At 36.1% G+C, this 17,500-nt stretch overlaps 1 protein-coding gene across 1 annotated transcript in view; it reads left to right on the plus strand.

Annotated features, from left to right (window-relative positions):
- Positions 1-17,500, plus strand: part of LOC135211093 (peroxidase-like) — a 155,771-nt gene that overhangs the window by 106,979 nt on the left and 31,292 nt on the right. Inside the window, exon 2 of the mRNA XM_064244172.1 lies at positions 17,003-17,083. Within this exon, the coding sequence (XP_064100242.1) occupies positions 17,003-17,083 (81 nt within the window). The remainder of the gene's footprint in view (positions 1-17,002; positions 17,084-17,500) is intronic.

Below are 17,500 nucleotides of genomic sequence, written 5' to 3' on the forward strand. Positions count from 1 at the left end.
ATTTTTGATACGCTTGTCACTACAAAGCCTGAAGATCCTAGTTCAAAGAAATTTTAACTTCTATCGTTTTAGGTGTGCTGGGTATATATATATATATATATATATATATATATATATATATATATATATATATATATGTTTATGTAAATAATATATATCTATAAATATGTGTGTGTGTGTGTGTGTGTGTGTGTGTGTGTGTGTAGATGCGCAATTGTAATAGTCACAATGAACTCTGAACTTCTGAATTCTTTGCTCATTTTTGGATACGCTTGTCACTACAAAGCCTGAAGATCCCAGTTCAAAGAAATTTTAACTTCTGTCGTTTTAGGGGTGTGGGCTTTATATATATATATATATATATATATATATATATATATATATATATATATATATGTTTATGTAAATAATATATATATATATATATATATATATATATATATATATATATATATATATATATATATGTGTGTGTGTGTGTGTGTGTGTGTAGATGCGCAATTGTAATAGTCACAATGAACTCTGAACTTCTTGAATTCTTTGCTCATTTTTGGATACGCTTGTCACTACAAAGCCTGAAGATCCCAGTTCAAAGAAATTTTAACTTCTGTCGTTTTAGGTGTGTGGGCTTTATATATATATATATATATATATATATATATATATATATATATATATATATATATATATATATATATATTACTTTGCTTTCTGTTTATCGGAATGATTTTATAAGAAATTCCTCTCTGGGGAAAAATAAGTGAGTTGGGATCCTAAATAAAATATAGTTGGATCTTATCAGTATCTGTATCTTACGGGGGAGAGCCTTAAAGACTCTCTCTCTCTCTCTCTCTCTCTCTCTGTCTTTTACGTAACATCACCCAGTCTTGAAGCCTTGGGAATCTGAGCGAAACAATACAAATTCCCTGATCCAAGTCAGTTCGCCCCGAGAAACATCACTCACACATGCAAGCGACCCAAACCCGTCAGATCAGGATCAGGGGCAGCTAGCTGCAGGTAGTATTGAAACATGACCCAATCTGGACCCAGCGCAAGAGAAACATGATGTTCGTACGTAAGTACGCGCCGGCACGTCCACCTACCATTATAATTCGTGTTTCACTGAAGTGCTGTTCCCATACTCTCGAGTGGTGGCACTCTGGCGTGTAATCGTTTAAGATTTTACTGTAATTAGATACTGTTGCTTTTCTTCCTCCTTTCCACCACAAAATATTCAGCTAATGAGAGTTTGATCGTGCCATCGCCCTCTTTCTGTTAATAACTGGAAATAGATGAAATGTCTGAAATGGAATGGTTTCAGGCAGGGAGTTTGGAAAATGTCAGATATAATTGGCGTATAATTATAATCATTGTCGACTTCAGATTTAGATTACCTTATTATCTTCACTGATGCAGACTTCAAATAAGGTTTCTTTCCATCTGCTGTTTGTAATTTCATTTGTTTCTCGTGGAAATCTTTTCCAGCATCAGCTGTATTCGTAATTGAGTGTTGAATTACGTCAAAACTACCTCGAGTACCTATGGCTGTTTTCATGTAGGACGACTCGTATATCGGTTGCCTAGCCAGTTTGACAAATATTGCAATAATGTTGGTTCTTATGTTCGTGAAGCTGCATTACGATATATTTTTACCCACGAAACCATTTGCTTCGTAATAAAGCTCAGAAGATACAAATGGTCATGAAAAAGTGCAAATGGGTTTACCGCCTTTATATTTGTATTGATTACCTTCCTCACTCATTTCTTACTGGTAATACTCTCTGCTTGCTGATCACAAGTTCAGAGTTGTACTAATAATAATAGTAATGATAACGATAATATTGATGTTATTACTGTAAACCATTCGAGTTTTTGTTTCAGCGTGCACAGGCTATTAAAGGTTTTGATTGCACTAAAGCAAGTTATTATTTCGTGAGGTTCTTCGTTTTAAAGATCTTCCCGTTTGAGTCGGAATTTAGAATTCTTCATCGTCTGAGCTTCAGATCATGACTAGAAAGTATTACCAGAGGCCAATCAGATAAAAAAAAAAAAGAATATGATCACTCGCATTATATTTACATGAAGAGATGATTTGCCTCCTGTAAAGGTTAGTTGTATTGCTATTAGTGTCAGCCTTCGTATGCAAGTGATCCCCATTTCCTGCAAACGATTGTCATCATCATAAGTAGGCTTCGTTACTTATTGTGTTACATGAGGAACGGGGCGGAATCAGGAGATGACTTCAGGTAATCCATTGGACTATTAACCTTTGTGAGAGTTTTGTTAATGCCTGATATGTTTGTTCTGATGAGCCTTACTTATTAGCTATTCAGACATTTAGCCTCTATAACGAAAATATACCGCATTAATATTTATTTATTGCTATTTTATTCATTTTTTTCTGCATCTAAACTGGGTGCTGTTTAAAAGTCACGCGAAAAATGGCACGCAGACAGTTCTAAAGCGGAATCATTCCCCACAATAAAAAGAGAAGTTGTGCGAGAGAAATTGTATTTAAAAATCTTGAGAGTGAAACGAGCATGAGACAGCACAAGTTGCCGAAGAGCCACGGGCTTTGAGAATCCGAGCGAAGTAGCCGAGACTACCTTCAAAAAGAAAGGAGCGGCTTTCTCGTATTCTTTTATGCTTCTTAATGTTCTGATGTTCTTCTTCTCTTGCATTTTTCGTATCTTTTTCGTTTGTAATATCGCTACTCATCAAACTTTCATTGCTCAACAGTGTTTTTGCGACTATTTAAAAGGGCTTTCTGTCCTGTACAAGATGAAACATGAGATGGATTTCTGTTTTGGCAACGTTGGATTTTTAAAACAACTTCCAACACGAAATTAATTTCTTTATAGATTTAAATTTAATATGTATATCAATACATGTAACACAAATAATCACGCACGCACGCACGCACGCACGCACGAGCACATAAACACACCCACCCACGCGCACGCACGCGCACACACACAGATATATATATATATCAATATATATATATATATATATATCTATATATATATATTATATAAATATAGAGAATATTATATCTATATTGTATATGCCATAGGCGTTAGTTATTATTAACGAAGCTGCAGTCCTTTTTAGGAAAGCAGAATGCCTCAAGCCCAATGGCTCAATAGGGAAAGCATTCCGGTACTGAAAAGGAAAGTGAAATGAAAATAAAAATTTAAAAAAATAGAAAAGAATGAGAAAAGAAAGACAAATAAATCACACAAAAATGAGATGAGTCAAAAGTAAACGGATAACAGAAATAACTGAGAAAAAACTATGACGTGGCACTCGTGGCAGCCTACTCAACTGAATAACATTTGTACCAAGTTTAAACTTATGAAGTTGCGATGGTTCAGCCACAGGATTAGGAAGATCATTCAGCAATCAGGCCACAGTATGAATAAAAGGCTTAGAAAACTGTGGTATTCAACTATGCAGAAGAAAAGACAAGAGTGTTAGAATTAACTCCATAATCTATTACTGCACAGGCCATGTTCGTGAAAATTTCTCTTACATATACAGCATACACAATGAGCTGACTGAACGACGTTGTCAGGGTTTTCTATAAAAACCAGTGCTGGGTGCAGGGAAGTGTATATGTTTGTATTTATAGCAATACATTTGTTTACTATCGTAATTTAGCAGATCAGTCTTTGAATGATTAATTCAACACAATCAAACAACTCATACTTTTGGAGGTGGAAATAAGCGTTTAAGCATTTGAAAATGTTATTAACCTCAGAGGGGGGAAATGTTTACTGGCTACATTTGTCGTAAAAATCAGGAATTCCATAAAAATTTGGGTATTTATCAATGGGATATTAAGATGAACTCTATTTAACTTATTATAAAGTGAGCATTGCGAGGCGAGAAGAGATGATTTTATGCTACGAATAACAATATCTTTTCTTACGGAAAGTCTTCTTCATGCTGAGACCATTATTCGACCAAAGCTTTTACGAATGGAGCATAAAGAAATGAGTATTCGTATCAGTGAAAGTCAAACTGAAAGGTTTATGTTATTCGCTTTTTCTTTGACTCCACACTTGTTCTTTTTATGAAGATCTATTTTTTTGTCAGTTTTCTTTTATGATCGAGATTCAGCTAACTGTGTGTGTGTGTTTTTTTTTTCCAACTTACGAATCACCCGCTAAAGTCACTCGTATCCGGTTACATATTTAATTCCCTTTTTTCCCTTTTTTCATCTTTCAATATTGGCTGCCGGCGGAATTTGTGGTCAAGTTTTAGGATTCTCTTATTGAAGGAACAGTGGAATGAAATGAAGTACCGCTGTATATTATTGAAAATTACAATATAATCGCGGACAGGAATTCTTGAACGAGTTTTTAGGTAAAAAGAGAAAGTGAGTAGATTATTGTAAAAATTTTCTTGTACCACACTTTCCTAAACCTGAAAAATCTAAATATTATATAATTTACTCCCAAATTCAAACTTAAATGTTCATGATGACTAAGACGAAATTTTTGGGGGGAAAGCTGTTTCAATGTACCTTTAAATTTCAGATGTACATTAAATGGTCAAACACAGAGGCATGGATTTCTTCTCATAGCTTCAAAGCTTTCAAATAGAAAAAAAGTTCAGTGGAAATGACTTTGCAAATGACTTTATAAATTCCTAGCTCTGAATGAAGTCAAATATTTCCTCTCTCTCTCTCTCTCTCTCTCTCTCTCTCTCTCTCTCTCTCTCTCTCTCTCTCTCTCTGCTCTGTAGAGCGTTGTTGGTGGATGTATGTTATATAAATAGTTGCTTTACTTAGACACAATCCTGAAATAGTGTAACCCCCAACTTTTATGTTTGCATATAAAACAATTTTGTATTATTAATAACGATAATTCCTTACCTGAGGAAGAAAGAAAGAAAGCTCCTTTCACCTCGTCATACAAAGGAAGGACTGGTAATGGAATTTCCAGGCTCTCGTTTTAGTTTCGCTTAAGGACGAATGACGAATCAGTTATTGGGCTCAACGTCTTGAATAGACAGACGGCTTCTTCAGTTGCTTCGAACAATTTGCCATAAAAGAGTTATTTTATTGTCTTTTGTGCTTCATTTATAATGAACGGCTTAATAACCAGAAGGCTTTATCCTTCCAGTGCCATCCTCTTCAAATAGGGAAAGGGCATATGATGAAAAGAGGGAGACGAAAGATGTAATTGAAAGAAAACACACACACACACACACTATATATATATATATATATTTATATATATATATATATATTATATATATATATGTGTGTGTATATTTACTATATGATGTATGCATTGTTCTAATTTACAGGCTTATAGGTAAGGGGGAAAGGCATATACAGGAGAGCAGCAAAGAGTGAGACGATATATCTTGAAAGGATCTTTAATTTTGGTATTGACTTCCTAACATTCTTTCCTTCAATTCATTTGATCCCTGTTTTGAAAACTTGAAGTGTTTCTCGCTGTGGTCTGCCATCCTTTCCAGTTAGTTATTCACTGGGGCGCGACCACAGTCCTGGAAGGTTTTCTAATTGAGAGCTTATCACGCATGAGTGAGTGACGCCAGAGCATGCACGTATGGAGACCTGTCTTTGCGTTGACTGCGTCCATTTTTTTTTTTTTTTTTTTTTTTTTTTCATTTTTTCTTGTAGCAAACGCGTTGTTGCGTATGTTATTTACTCTCGCTAATCATCTCTTTCATTACTTCCGTTTAGTATGTTTAACACTGAGTACCTTCTTTCTCTCTGTATGATGTGTTTAAATAATGAGAAAGCGATTACTTGGTAGTTTAGTTTTCCTGGCTATATGAAATTTTCTCTCCATTTTCTAATGCAAAATGTTCAAGAAATGCTATCGCGTATTGCCGGAAAAAATGTAAAATTTGATTTTATTTCGCGAACAATACTGTTTCATAAAGCTGTTTTGCTTCGTTTTTTATAGTTTTGGAAATCTTTTAGCAATCGTTGCAATAAGAATAAGGAATCTCTTCGCTTAAAAGAATAAGAGAAAATGGTAACTACCATAACAGATAAAACTGAATGCAGACGTTTTCTTAGGAAAATATGAAACGAATGAAAATTTTCTCTTCCCCCTAAGTCCTTGACGTCCATGCTTCGAAATTTTTGTGTGAAAATGTGATAGTGAGGTAAGGAAAGTGTTCCGTGTGAAGCTTTCCTTTCTCGATGCCCGAGAAATTCTCTTTACTTTCAAGTGGTAATTCTCAGTGATCTCTCCTTTCACTCCGCCAGAGGTGGTCGCGATGACCCTTTTCTAAGAATAGAATGCTGGCGAAGTTTTATGGAAGCAACACGACTACATATTTATTTACTCCTATGGGGGTAGATTCAAGATGCCGACAGTTTGCTTTGCGCATGCGTGGCCAGAGACCTTACTATATATATATGTATGTTTACTTTTAGGCTACCTGGAAGACCTTTTCCCGCTCGCGAGTGAGTCAGACATTCTTTCTCTGTTCACTCACTCATCTCGCTCGCCTGTCATTACCTCCCTGGAAATCGAGGAGGTGGGCGGTCTCTAGTGTTGTTATACTTGAGTGAAAAAAAAAGAACTGGTATTCTAGCAGCGACTAAATATACGTATTTATAGTGGTGTGACCTATGTTACTGTGGGTGATGTGTGTGATTCGTTAGTGCTTCGGGAATGCTTCGAGAAAGCCTAGTGAGGTGGGTCAAGTGTTTTTTCTGAACACTATGGTGTCAGGAGGCCTCCTGTCACCTGGGGAGACTCTTGGAGTTTTTTAATTTATTTTTTTATTAGCTAAATTGTATCGTATTCCTTTTTCAAAGTTTCTTATCAAGTACTCGCATAAATAAATAAGTATAAACCACACTTGCGATCAAAGCGCAAATTTCAGATTGATTTTTTGGTGAGTTCCCTAGGCCAGCGGACGATACGCATTCTTTTATTGCTCTTCTGAAGCCCAGTGTTTACTTTTGCGATTTTGACGCCGAATCGCGCCGTTGTTATCTTATTCCAAGTTTTGAAGAGGTCTTAGGGTGTTTTGAGTCTTAAACATTTACACATCTTTATAACAGTTGCCATCCCTTTTTCATCGTCGTTTCATTACTGAAATGTTCAAAAGTTAACGTGGAGATTAACCTGGTCGTACAAATGTCGTGCACTGCACGTGAGTGTTGCATGCTTTGCGCAAAAGTCGTGATGGCTTCCTGCAGCAAATGTATTGTCAAAATAACCGAAATTATGTGTATTTTAGGTCGAAAATTTATGACATTTCAGCTAAATACTTGATTTTATTTGGTTAAATTAAAAAGCTGAGCGCAAAGCTTTATGGTATGGAATTATACAGTAGATTATGTCTTGCTTTTTTCATTAAAACTACAATGGTATATGCTGATCATGATTTCAGGTAGAATTTGTTTTCTTCTTCTTCTTTTTCTTCTTCTTCTTTGTCCTCTTCTTCTTCTTCTTCTTCTTCCATATTCGTTGATTTCTCTACCACTTTTGCAAGACTAAATGGGTGTCAGTGACGAAGAACCGGTAAGCGGATATTCAACATCTAAGCACCAGAGTTGGAAAATGCCCTGATGTTTTCGAGATGGAAGTTAATGGCAACATTGCCTTTCATCGCTTCGCTTTCCGGAGTCTTTATAGTGAGATGAATCCGGTTATCCAACCTTATGTTGCATTTCTCATGATGAAGGTAGGGCACTTCATATACAATAGTAATAAGAACAATAATAACAGACTATTCTCAATACAGAATGAAATACTTCATAATTTTCAGTCAAAATTTGTTGAACTCTCGGCAGAGAACTGTCGGCTGCCTACTGAGCTGTCATTATTCATGATGTTAACAGGCTCTCGAAAGATCTCCCCAGTTTTGAATAAAATTTGAATGAAAAATGAGTGTAGATTTAAATTTTTAAAAAGGGCTGTAGTATATCACTCACTCGCCCCCACCTGTATACTATAAACCTCTGTTGTTCTCATCCTCGTTATCATTTAATCAGGGTAGAAAAGGGAAAGCCGAGGTCAAGGTCAAAGGATGTGGCAGAGACGTTTCAGGTAGATTGTCTCCGGTGATAGACGGGATAATTCGACTGCGTATCATTAGATCTGCCTTGGGACGAAGGGGGTCGACGAGGCAGGAGGGCTATTCAAGGAGACAAAGACGTTTCTTTGCGGGAAAGCGCCTGTAAATATCGGGACCAATTCGATATTTTCATTTTCTTTTGTAGCCATCCGCGGGAGTCCTTGACCAAGATGGATCCCTTTATATTGTTCCTTGTGCTGTCACCTGAAGGATGAAGGATGGGCTTCATATGATTGTTTAACACCTATCTACATTTTCCCCTTCTTGCTAATTATGCATCAAGTGAACTTATTTCCTTGTTAGTTATCTTTGTGTGCAATATACAATTTATCGGGTTCTCCTAAAGTAGATTTATATATGTAAGATTAGATTGAGGAGATCACTAAATTAGAGAGAGAGAGAGAGAGAGAGAGAGAGAGAGAGAGAGAGAGAGAGAGAGAGAGAGTCGTTTACGCGCAAAGTTAATATTATCTATGTGTGTGTGTGCGCGTGAGCGCGTGTATAATATATATGTGCTTAAGATCACAACGACACGTGATTTATATGACGCTTAAAACCAAAGCTGAGGAAATAATATATTGTATGTAGGTCTTGACCGATTTGGATTTTATTTTTACACCGTTGGGAATCGTTTAGAAATTAAGTCGAAAGTGGTCACGACCCACACCGATCATGTTATTTCTTTACCTGTCGTTTTAAGTTTTATATATATATATATATATAATATATATATATATATATATATATATATATATATATATATTTGTATATTTTTAAAAATTAAAATCGGAATTTTCTCTAGTAACCTAGCATTCTTAGCAGGAGTACCCTCTCATATATACATATATATATATATATATATATATATATATATATATATATATATATATATATATATATATATATATATATATATATATATATTATACATATACAAATGAGAGTAAAGCAAAACAAACTGCGGTTACTGCGAGTATAACCGGCTCAGAACTGAATTAGTGGTATATTTTCAGCAAAAAGGAGGCGTCAGGAAGAAAGCGAGGTTATAACCCTTGTATGCGTTGGCTCCACCTTTTAATTTTCTCATTTGAAACGGGAAAGAAGACAGGTTATGCCATTCAATAGGGCTCGATCCTAGTAATCAGTGTTTCCGAATGACTAGCTAGTCTTCCCCCGAGATGGTTTTCGATTATGAGCAACTGCTTTGAAATTCTTTTCTCTAGTTTTGTTGGCAGCTGATGATTAGGTTTACATAAATCAAGCGTAATACCTTTTCCATATACTTTCATTTACTTAGTCAGAAAAATACTTAGATGAGTACATTTATAATTAAAAATGAGGTAATGTATTTTGATTAGAAGCTTTTAAACTTTGTATCCTTTGGCTAGACATTGTGTTTTTCGGAATATTCTGAAACTTTTCCAGAAATTAAAGTATCATTTTATTGCAGTTCATCATCATCATCACAATGTTTAATATTGGTGTCTGTGTACGAAGGAGGATCAAGTACTGAGTGATTTCTCCTACACTTGGAGTCGACGAATTTCGGTTGGAAAATGTATTCTAACTTCTATGACCTACTTCAGGGTCTACTGTTCATGGTGTTTGCGCAAATTACGAACTCGACCAGACCTCCCTTACTGTCAGCTCCTCGCTTCATTGCTTGTGAATGTAGGCGAGTCATTTCAAGGTTCAGTTAGATCAGATTCCACCATTTCTCAATCCAAACTGAAATGAACTAAAACATGATATGAAGCCCGTTCAGAGTTGTATCCAAACGCAACAGAACACATAGTATGCTATCGCTGGAGGTTTCATTTGGTGCCGCCATGGGACCATGAATATGTTTGGTCAGGTGCTGAGTTTTAATAGCCCAAGTTCTCCGTATGACTTTGAATCATGGAACCTTGTAAAGGTTTAGTCTTGCGACATAGGTAGTCAAGAGATATTGTTGGTCATACTACGATTACATGAAGAAAGAGCACAGCTTCACCTGACCGCTGAACTTACATGTCTTGATTAATGATAGAAGAGCGAGTTTAATGTCACTAGTTTTGCCTGCTTCTCTTGAAACTGATTTTCAGGATTGCATAATGCGGTATATAACAAACGCTACAGACGCGAATAAGTGTTGGTCTGTCACCATAGTAAATGATATTGATTTTAGATAATAATCTCCTAATTTCCTGTGATTTATTTAAGGGGAGGTTATAATTCGGTGGACCTGCATATTCAGTTGAGTGACTTGACAGTTTTCAAGGATGACCTGTGTTTTATCACAGTGAGCATAATTTATATCGCCTTATACAAGTGTGTTATTATGAATTTCTTTTTCGATATTTTTAAAATTTTTACTTAATTTATTCTTTGTTCCTTTGTTTTGTTCTGTTTTTAATATATTCAAGTTGGAGATGTTTTGTTCCATACTGGGTTTCTTAGCATTTATGTACTCATTATGATAAATCTCATGATTAAATGCAAGGCAGGAGCACATGTTATATATACATACTTGTAAATATAAGTATGTATGTCTATACACTTCTGTACTTTATACCCAAACTGTATGGTAGCTTTGTTCAGATGAACTTAAAGGAAGCTCTTAGTTTTGCTGTTGATCGTCAAAAGTTCCTTTGTATATAAATAAGAAGCAAGCATGACCTTCCTTTCCCTAACCTATTCTGACACCTTCCCATCAACTTCCCATACTCAAACCAAATCTTACTTTTATGTTGCAGCTGTGGTAATGAAAATTCAGCTAAAAGGTCATTTGGTTTCCATGATGCAGCTTTGATATGATTATGATGTCAGGACTCCCCAGATACGAAATTTGCTTACAGGCATTTTGCCCCTTGAGTTCTCAGGTTTTGCTTCTACGTACAACTGTAATACGGGTCGTACATTCAGTTTCAATCACCGTATAGCAATCTTTCAGTAAATGTATACTCTGCTTGGGCCCTTGAGGCATACGAAATTTCCTTGTTAACAACTGTCAAGGTAATTGCGTTAAGGAATTTCTCAAGACAGTTAATTGTACCTTGGAGAAACGTTTTAGGAATCCTACAGACCTTGCTTTTCTCTTGAAAGAATTTACTTTGACCATTTGATGCTGCAATGCAAAATTCAGTGTCATTAAAGATATTCAAGAATGAAAGTTGCGAATCACCAGATGGTACACATCGCTAATATGCATTGAAAGGTTAAGGGAGGATCGTTGCTGTGAAGATAATCAACGACGGAAATCGTTGTGGCTTTTGGAGGGGAATGGGTATACATGAAACGATTTTTTTTTTGTCACAACTTCTTATACGCTGTATTTTGTGAAGATGAAAGCAATTTTTTTTTGTCTTTTTAAGGCGACTTTCATTCATGAAAAAAAAAAAAAATCTTTTTTGTGTGTGTAACTTTTTGCGATCTGAACCTTTTTTATGATGGTTTATTTCATTTTGTTATTGTATTGATTCTGTTATGTATTTATTGCTGATTATGTGTCCATTATTTTGCTTTTCATTCATATATAGTTGTTTCGCTTGATACCCATATCGGTTCTAGGATGTACATTTTTCAGTATTGTTAATTATAATATTAATACCATATGGTATTTTATATAGTACTTCTTTAAGAAGATAGATAATATTCCACTTTACGATTATTAGGGCTGTATAAGATAGACAATGAAATTTGTTTTGATATTATATCCCTTCACTGACGACAATGCAGTCTTTTCTTGCCTGGTTTTCCACTTTCGTCCACAAAAACTACTATTCTTGTCCGTGAATCCGTCATATGCTTCCTAATCAGGAGAACAGTACGAATAATTATATATCGAGGAATTCAAAAACGTTTTGCGCGACGAGAGAGAGAGAGAGAGAGAGAGAGAGAGAGAGAGAGAGAGAGAGAGAGAGAGAGAATGCTATTCAGCGTGTTGCCAAATACGGGTTTCAGCAATGTCACTTTTTTATATCTATTTCTTTACTTCTTTACGCTTTTTAATAGTTGATATACTTTCCAATTTCGTTTTTTCTTCCCGGCCACCTGCCTGTTGTGATAGTTTATGAAATGATTTTTTAAAATGGTGCAGTTTTTCTCCCCTTTTTTTCGATTTTACAATCTTGTCTGACACTATTTCTTTGCGGCTATACTGCTTTTTTAAGCCCAAGGAAAAGTGGAGAGAGAAATATTAAATAATGTCGTCTGCGTAGTAGATAAGCTAGTACTCTCTCTCTCTCTCTCTCTCTCTCTCTCTCTCTCTCTCTCTCTTCTCTCTCTTCTCCCTCTCTCTCTCTCGCTCTCTCCTCTCTGGCTCTCTCTCATCTCCTCTCTCTTCTCATTCATTAGATGAAATACGATATGATGAAGGACCCATGTTCGTCAGCCGCTGTGAACGATTTTTTTAATGAAATCCTTATGGGATTCCTGAACTCTTGCTACATCAATCAGGATTGACCGGTGATACCTTTCGACCCTAGGATGTTACATAGCACCAATCCTGACGTGATCCTGGCCAGCAACAAGGTCTTGGTGCTGGCACTGTAGTGCATCTGTCATTTGAATCATGGTTGTCTGTAGTCCTGCCAAATTCCCTTTTCGGAATTTTCTCATCCGTTTCCCGTTGTTCTCGGAAATGAACCACAGATCTCAGATCTCTGGAGCTGGTCATTTCTTGGTTGATATCGCTCATTTTTAATGTGAATTTAAACTTTCAGACACTTTTACACAAAAGCAAACAAGCCTCTCTGACAGCAGGTCGTCTATTGCTACAGATTGGTCTGGGAAGGTTTAATGCCAATTAAACTCAACTTTGACGAACGTCTTGGGGATATCTACTTTTTTACTTTTTTTTTCCTTTGTCGTTAATATAAATTTTTTTATCTAGCAATTTTTCTTTCTTGTATCGTTGTATTATATGGACATGTTTGTCTCTACTGTTGTCCATCCATAAATTCTTTTTTTGCACATGCCTATATATCTATATCTATATATATAATATATGATATATCATATATATATAATATATATATATATATATATATAATATACACACACACACACACACACACACACAACACACACATATATATATATATATATATATATATATATATAATATTATATATATATATATATATATATGTGTGTGTGTGTGTGCAATGAATCATCTTATTCTTTATTGTACTCGCACAGCCCCAAACTCGTAGCTCCCACTTGTAAATGGCAGCCACTCTGGAACCAACCGTCTTCTGTGTACGTAATTCTGTGACTTGCTCCACAAAAGCATATACGTTTATAATTTTGCAATATCGCCACCATCCAAATTGGGCGGAATCTATTCGAATGAACACAGTGTTCTACTTTCACTTTTTCCCGTAACTGTTCCGGCGTCCTCCGATCCAAATCTGTTTCGTAGTTGTGTCAACTACATCATTGAATCACCTGCGACTTGATACGATGATTGCCTCTCGGGTGAAGGATGAGCGTGATACGTCACAGAGCGAAGTTGCTTGCAATGCCAACGCTCAAAGCAAAACGAACGGGAAAATGATGAGTGCAGTCATTTGTTTGTGCAATTTCAGTCCCAGGCAGTAATCATGCGCCCGATGGGATACTTATTGAATGAGATGAAATTTTTCTTGGATGTTTGTTGCAATATGAAACTGTTATATGTAAAACTCGCAAAGATGAGAGAGACAGAGTATTCAAGTCTATGTGACTAGCGCAATACGTGTGCTGGCTTTTTGGTTTTCTAAAAAAAAAAAAAGAAAAAAAAACTCTTTAGATGGCTATTTGTCCGTCCGTCTGCTCTTTTACTGTCTACCCTCAGATCTTAAAAGCTACTAAGGCTAGAGGGCTGCAAATTTGGTATATTGATCAACCACCCTCCAATTATCAAATATACCAAATTGCAGCCCTCTAGCCTCATTATTTTTTCCATGATTGTGCGCCTGGCAGAGCTACAGGTGCCAATAACACAGGCCACCACTGGGGGGTGGCTGAAAGTTTCATAGACTGCGGCTGAGACTTTCATACAACATTATATGCTGTACAGAAGACTTGATTGCGCCGAGGACACTTTGGCGAATTTTCAGTGTGCTGTGAAAGAAAACTATTGTGCCAGCTTTGTCTGTTCGTCCTCAGATCTTAAAATCTACTGAGGCTAGAGGGCTGCAAATTAGTGTATTGATCATTAACCCTCAAATCACCAAACATTAAATTGCAGCCCTTTACCCTCAGTAACTTTTATTATATTTAAGATTAAAGTTAGCCATAATCGTCGTCTGGCACAGCTATAGGTGCCAACAATATAGGCCACCACCGGGACGCAGCTGAAAGTTTCATGGGCCGCGCCTGAGCGTTTCATACAACATAACTCGATCGCGCCGAAGAAACTTGGGCGAATTTTTTACTTTTCTTCAAGGATGATAATCTCTCATTTGGGTTTATAACATTTTTTCCGACGTTATAAAACTGTTTTCTTGTTTTTCAACTTATGCATTAAATAACGGCTTTCTTGGATATATTCAAAATTACCAGCTTAAAAAAATTAGTTTTATATGTTTCTCTCCAGCTTTTTTCTAACAGGTGAATTAGTCTTTTGTATTGTAGGGTTTTAAAAATGGTGGCAACAAGTTTACTTCGTGTTTGGAGTTTTGCAAGATTATGATCCTTGACCTGACACTGGGTAATATTTTGTACAATGCTTTCTTACTGACAGTGAGCAACTATTTTTTATTATTATTATTATTATATTAATAATTTATTTTCTTTTGGAATGATTAACTTGTTTAGTTTTTGCTTAAATTTTTTGGGTAACAATCTTCTTATATATGTTAAATAATTGGTAGGTGAGATGTACTTTTCATTAATTTTTATTCATATTTCCTAAATCTTGATATCCCGACAAAGCTTTCATAACAGCCAATTATAAAAATAATCGTGCCCAAGAAAAATCTCGATAAAGGAAAATCTTCAAGGCTTCTATAAATCTTTGACTAGCAAATGCTGAAGTACAATCATTTACTGAAAGTACTAAGGTGGGTGTTCGACGTACTCGCGTAGATAGCTCTGTGCAGATGTATTATTTATTCGACTCGCTGGTATTTATAGTGTGGGGTTCCGGGTTGCATCCTGCCTTCTTAGAAGTCCTTCACTTTTTTCAGTGTGTGCACCGTTTCAAATAGCGAGCTCTGCTGCATGAGTTCTGGAGCTACTTCGGCATCTAGTTTCTCCAGATTCCTTTTCAGGAATCTGGGGATCGTACCTAGTGTTCCTACGATTAAGAGTACAACCTCCACTGACATAACCCATATCTCTTTTTTTTTTTTTTTTTTTTTTTTTTTTTTTTTTTTTTTTGTTTTTTTTTTTTTTTTTTTTTTTTTTTTTTTAGGTCTTGATACTTATCAGGTTTTTCTCTTTCTTTCTTATCTACTTTGGTGTCCCAGGGTACTGTAACATTAATATGAAATACCTTCTTGATTTTGTCAACCAGTGTAAAGTCTCGCATATTGACACGTATCACCCTATATGTTCTGATACCATAGTCCCCAATGATCTTTGCCTGATCATCTTCTATCACTCCTCCAGGTTGGTGTTCCTACCACTTATTACTGCAAGCTAGCTGGTGTTTCTTGCACAGGCTCCAGTGGAGGGCTTCTGCTACTGAATCGTGGCTTTTCTGTATTGGTTCTGTGCAAGCGCCGGCCATTCGGATATATCTGGTTCTTAGGAAGATCTATAGATATATATAATCTATTGACCTTGGTTCTTAATAAGGTCTGTAGATATATCTTGTGCGATGTTAGAATTCCTTCTGTTTCCCTTTTGAGTTCTCCCTTCTATTTAGTTGCTGGCCAGTTCGTTAGTCTGTCTCATGTACTGCCATTCCTCTGTTCTGTTTTTATTCTCCTGTCTGTACATTTTCTGAGCCTTCGTCTACTTTTATCAGTCCTTCCCACTTACTCCCAAGCCACTCGTCTTCACTAGTTTTCAGGCTCTGCTCTCAATGGTGATGCAGGGGCCTCTACGCTTAGTAGACCTCTCCGTCTTTCCTTTCGTGGTATGTATAGTCTGTCGGTATTAAATTTTGCTCTTGGGTGTAGTGCTTTGTGTATTATCATGTGATTCCTAGTTTTCTTTGTCCACCCCACTACTCCCGCGCTGTATCTGATTACTGTTACTGCCCAAGTATTTATAGTTTTCATCATGTTTCCGGCATTGAGTTTTGACATGGGCATCGCCTTAAGTCTCTGTATATATTCTTTCCTGGTCGCATCCTTCATTTCTAGTTGTTTTATATCCTATCCTTCTATTATTCCCAGGTATTTATATCCTGTCTCATGCTTGTGTTTGAGGTTATTTTCGTCGGGTAGTTTTATCCCTTCAGTCCTTGTCACTTTACCTTTTTGTATGTTGACCAAAGCGCATTTTTCTATTCCAAACTCCGTCCTGATGTCCTCAGATTCAATCCTTACAGTCTGGATTAGGGTATCTATTCCCTTGATGCTCTTACCATACAGCTTGATGTCGTCCATTAACATCAGATGGTCAATTCTGATGCTTTCTTTTTGAGTTGGTACCTAGCCTCCATCTAATGCAGTACTATTGTCATGGGAATTATGGCTACTACGAAGAGCAATGGGGACAGTGACTCACCTTGAAAGATCTCTCTCTTGGTGTTAACCTCTCCTAATCTTATCCCAGAGCTTGTAAGTACTGTATTCCATTTGTGCATTGTATATTTTAGGAAGGTAATGGTGTTTTCCTCTCTGCCTCATATATTTTGAGGCATTCTATAATCGCGTGTGCGGTATCATTATTATTATTATTATTATTATTATTATTATTATTATTATTATTATTATTATTATTATTATTATTATTATTATTATTATTATTATAACTTTAATTTTTTATTTTTGTTTTTCAGGTTACTTTTAGTCGCGTTAACGGCGATAACGGTCAAACCGGATGCCTTCCACACTGGATTTCCTCCGCCGATTCATGCAGGGTAAGTTTCCAAGCACCGTTCGTTCTCTCTCTCTCTCTCTCTCTCTCTCTCTCTCTCTCTCTCTCTTCTCTCCTCTCTCCTCTTCTTCTCTCCTCTTCTCTCTCCTGTCGGTTTCAAGGTAAACGCCTTGGGAAATCTGATCTCATCTTTAGGTTTTGGAGTGTACGAATCTCGTTTAATGACGTAATAACCAAAGTATAATAATTATGATAATTTGCGTTTTACAAACGTTTGGCACGACTTGGAAGATTATTCTTGATATCAGTGATTTGACGGTTTCTCATATTTTTTTTATAGAAGTATTTTCTCACAGTCGATTTATGGATTATTGTAAAGAATGGAACCGTTGATCCAAGAAAATAAAATGAAAACTTTAAAGATAACCACAAGTAAATAATATCACCCTCTGCCTTCTCC

The sequence above is a fragment of the Macrobrachium nipponense genome, chromosome 4 (genome assembly GCF_015104395.2).
Source record: "Macrobrachium nipponense isolate FS-2020 chromosome 4, ASM1510439v2, whole genome shotgun sequence".
Lineage (NCBI taxonomy): Eukaryota > Metazoa > Arthropoda > Malacostraca > Decapoda > Palaemonidae > Macrobrachium > Macrobrachium nipponense.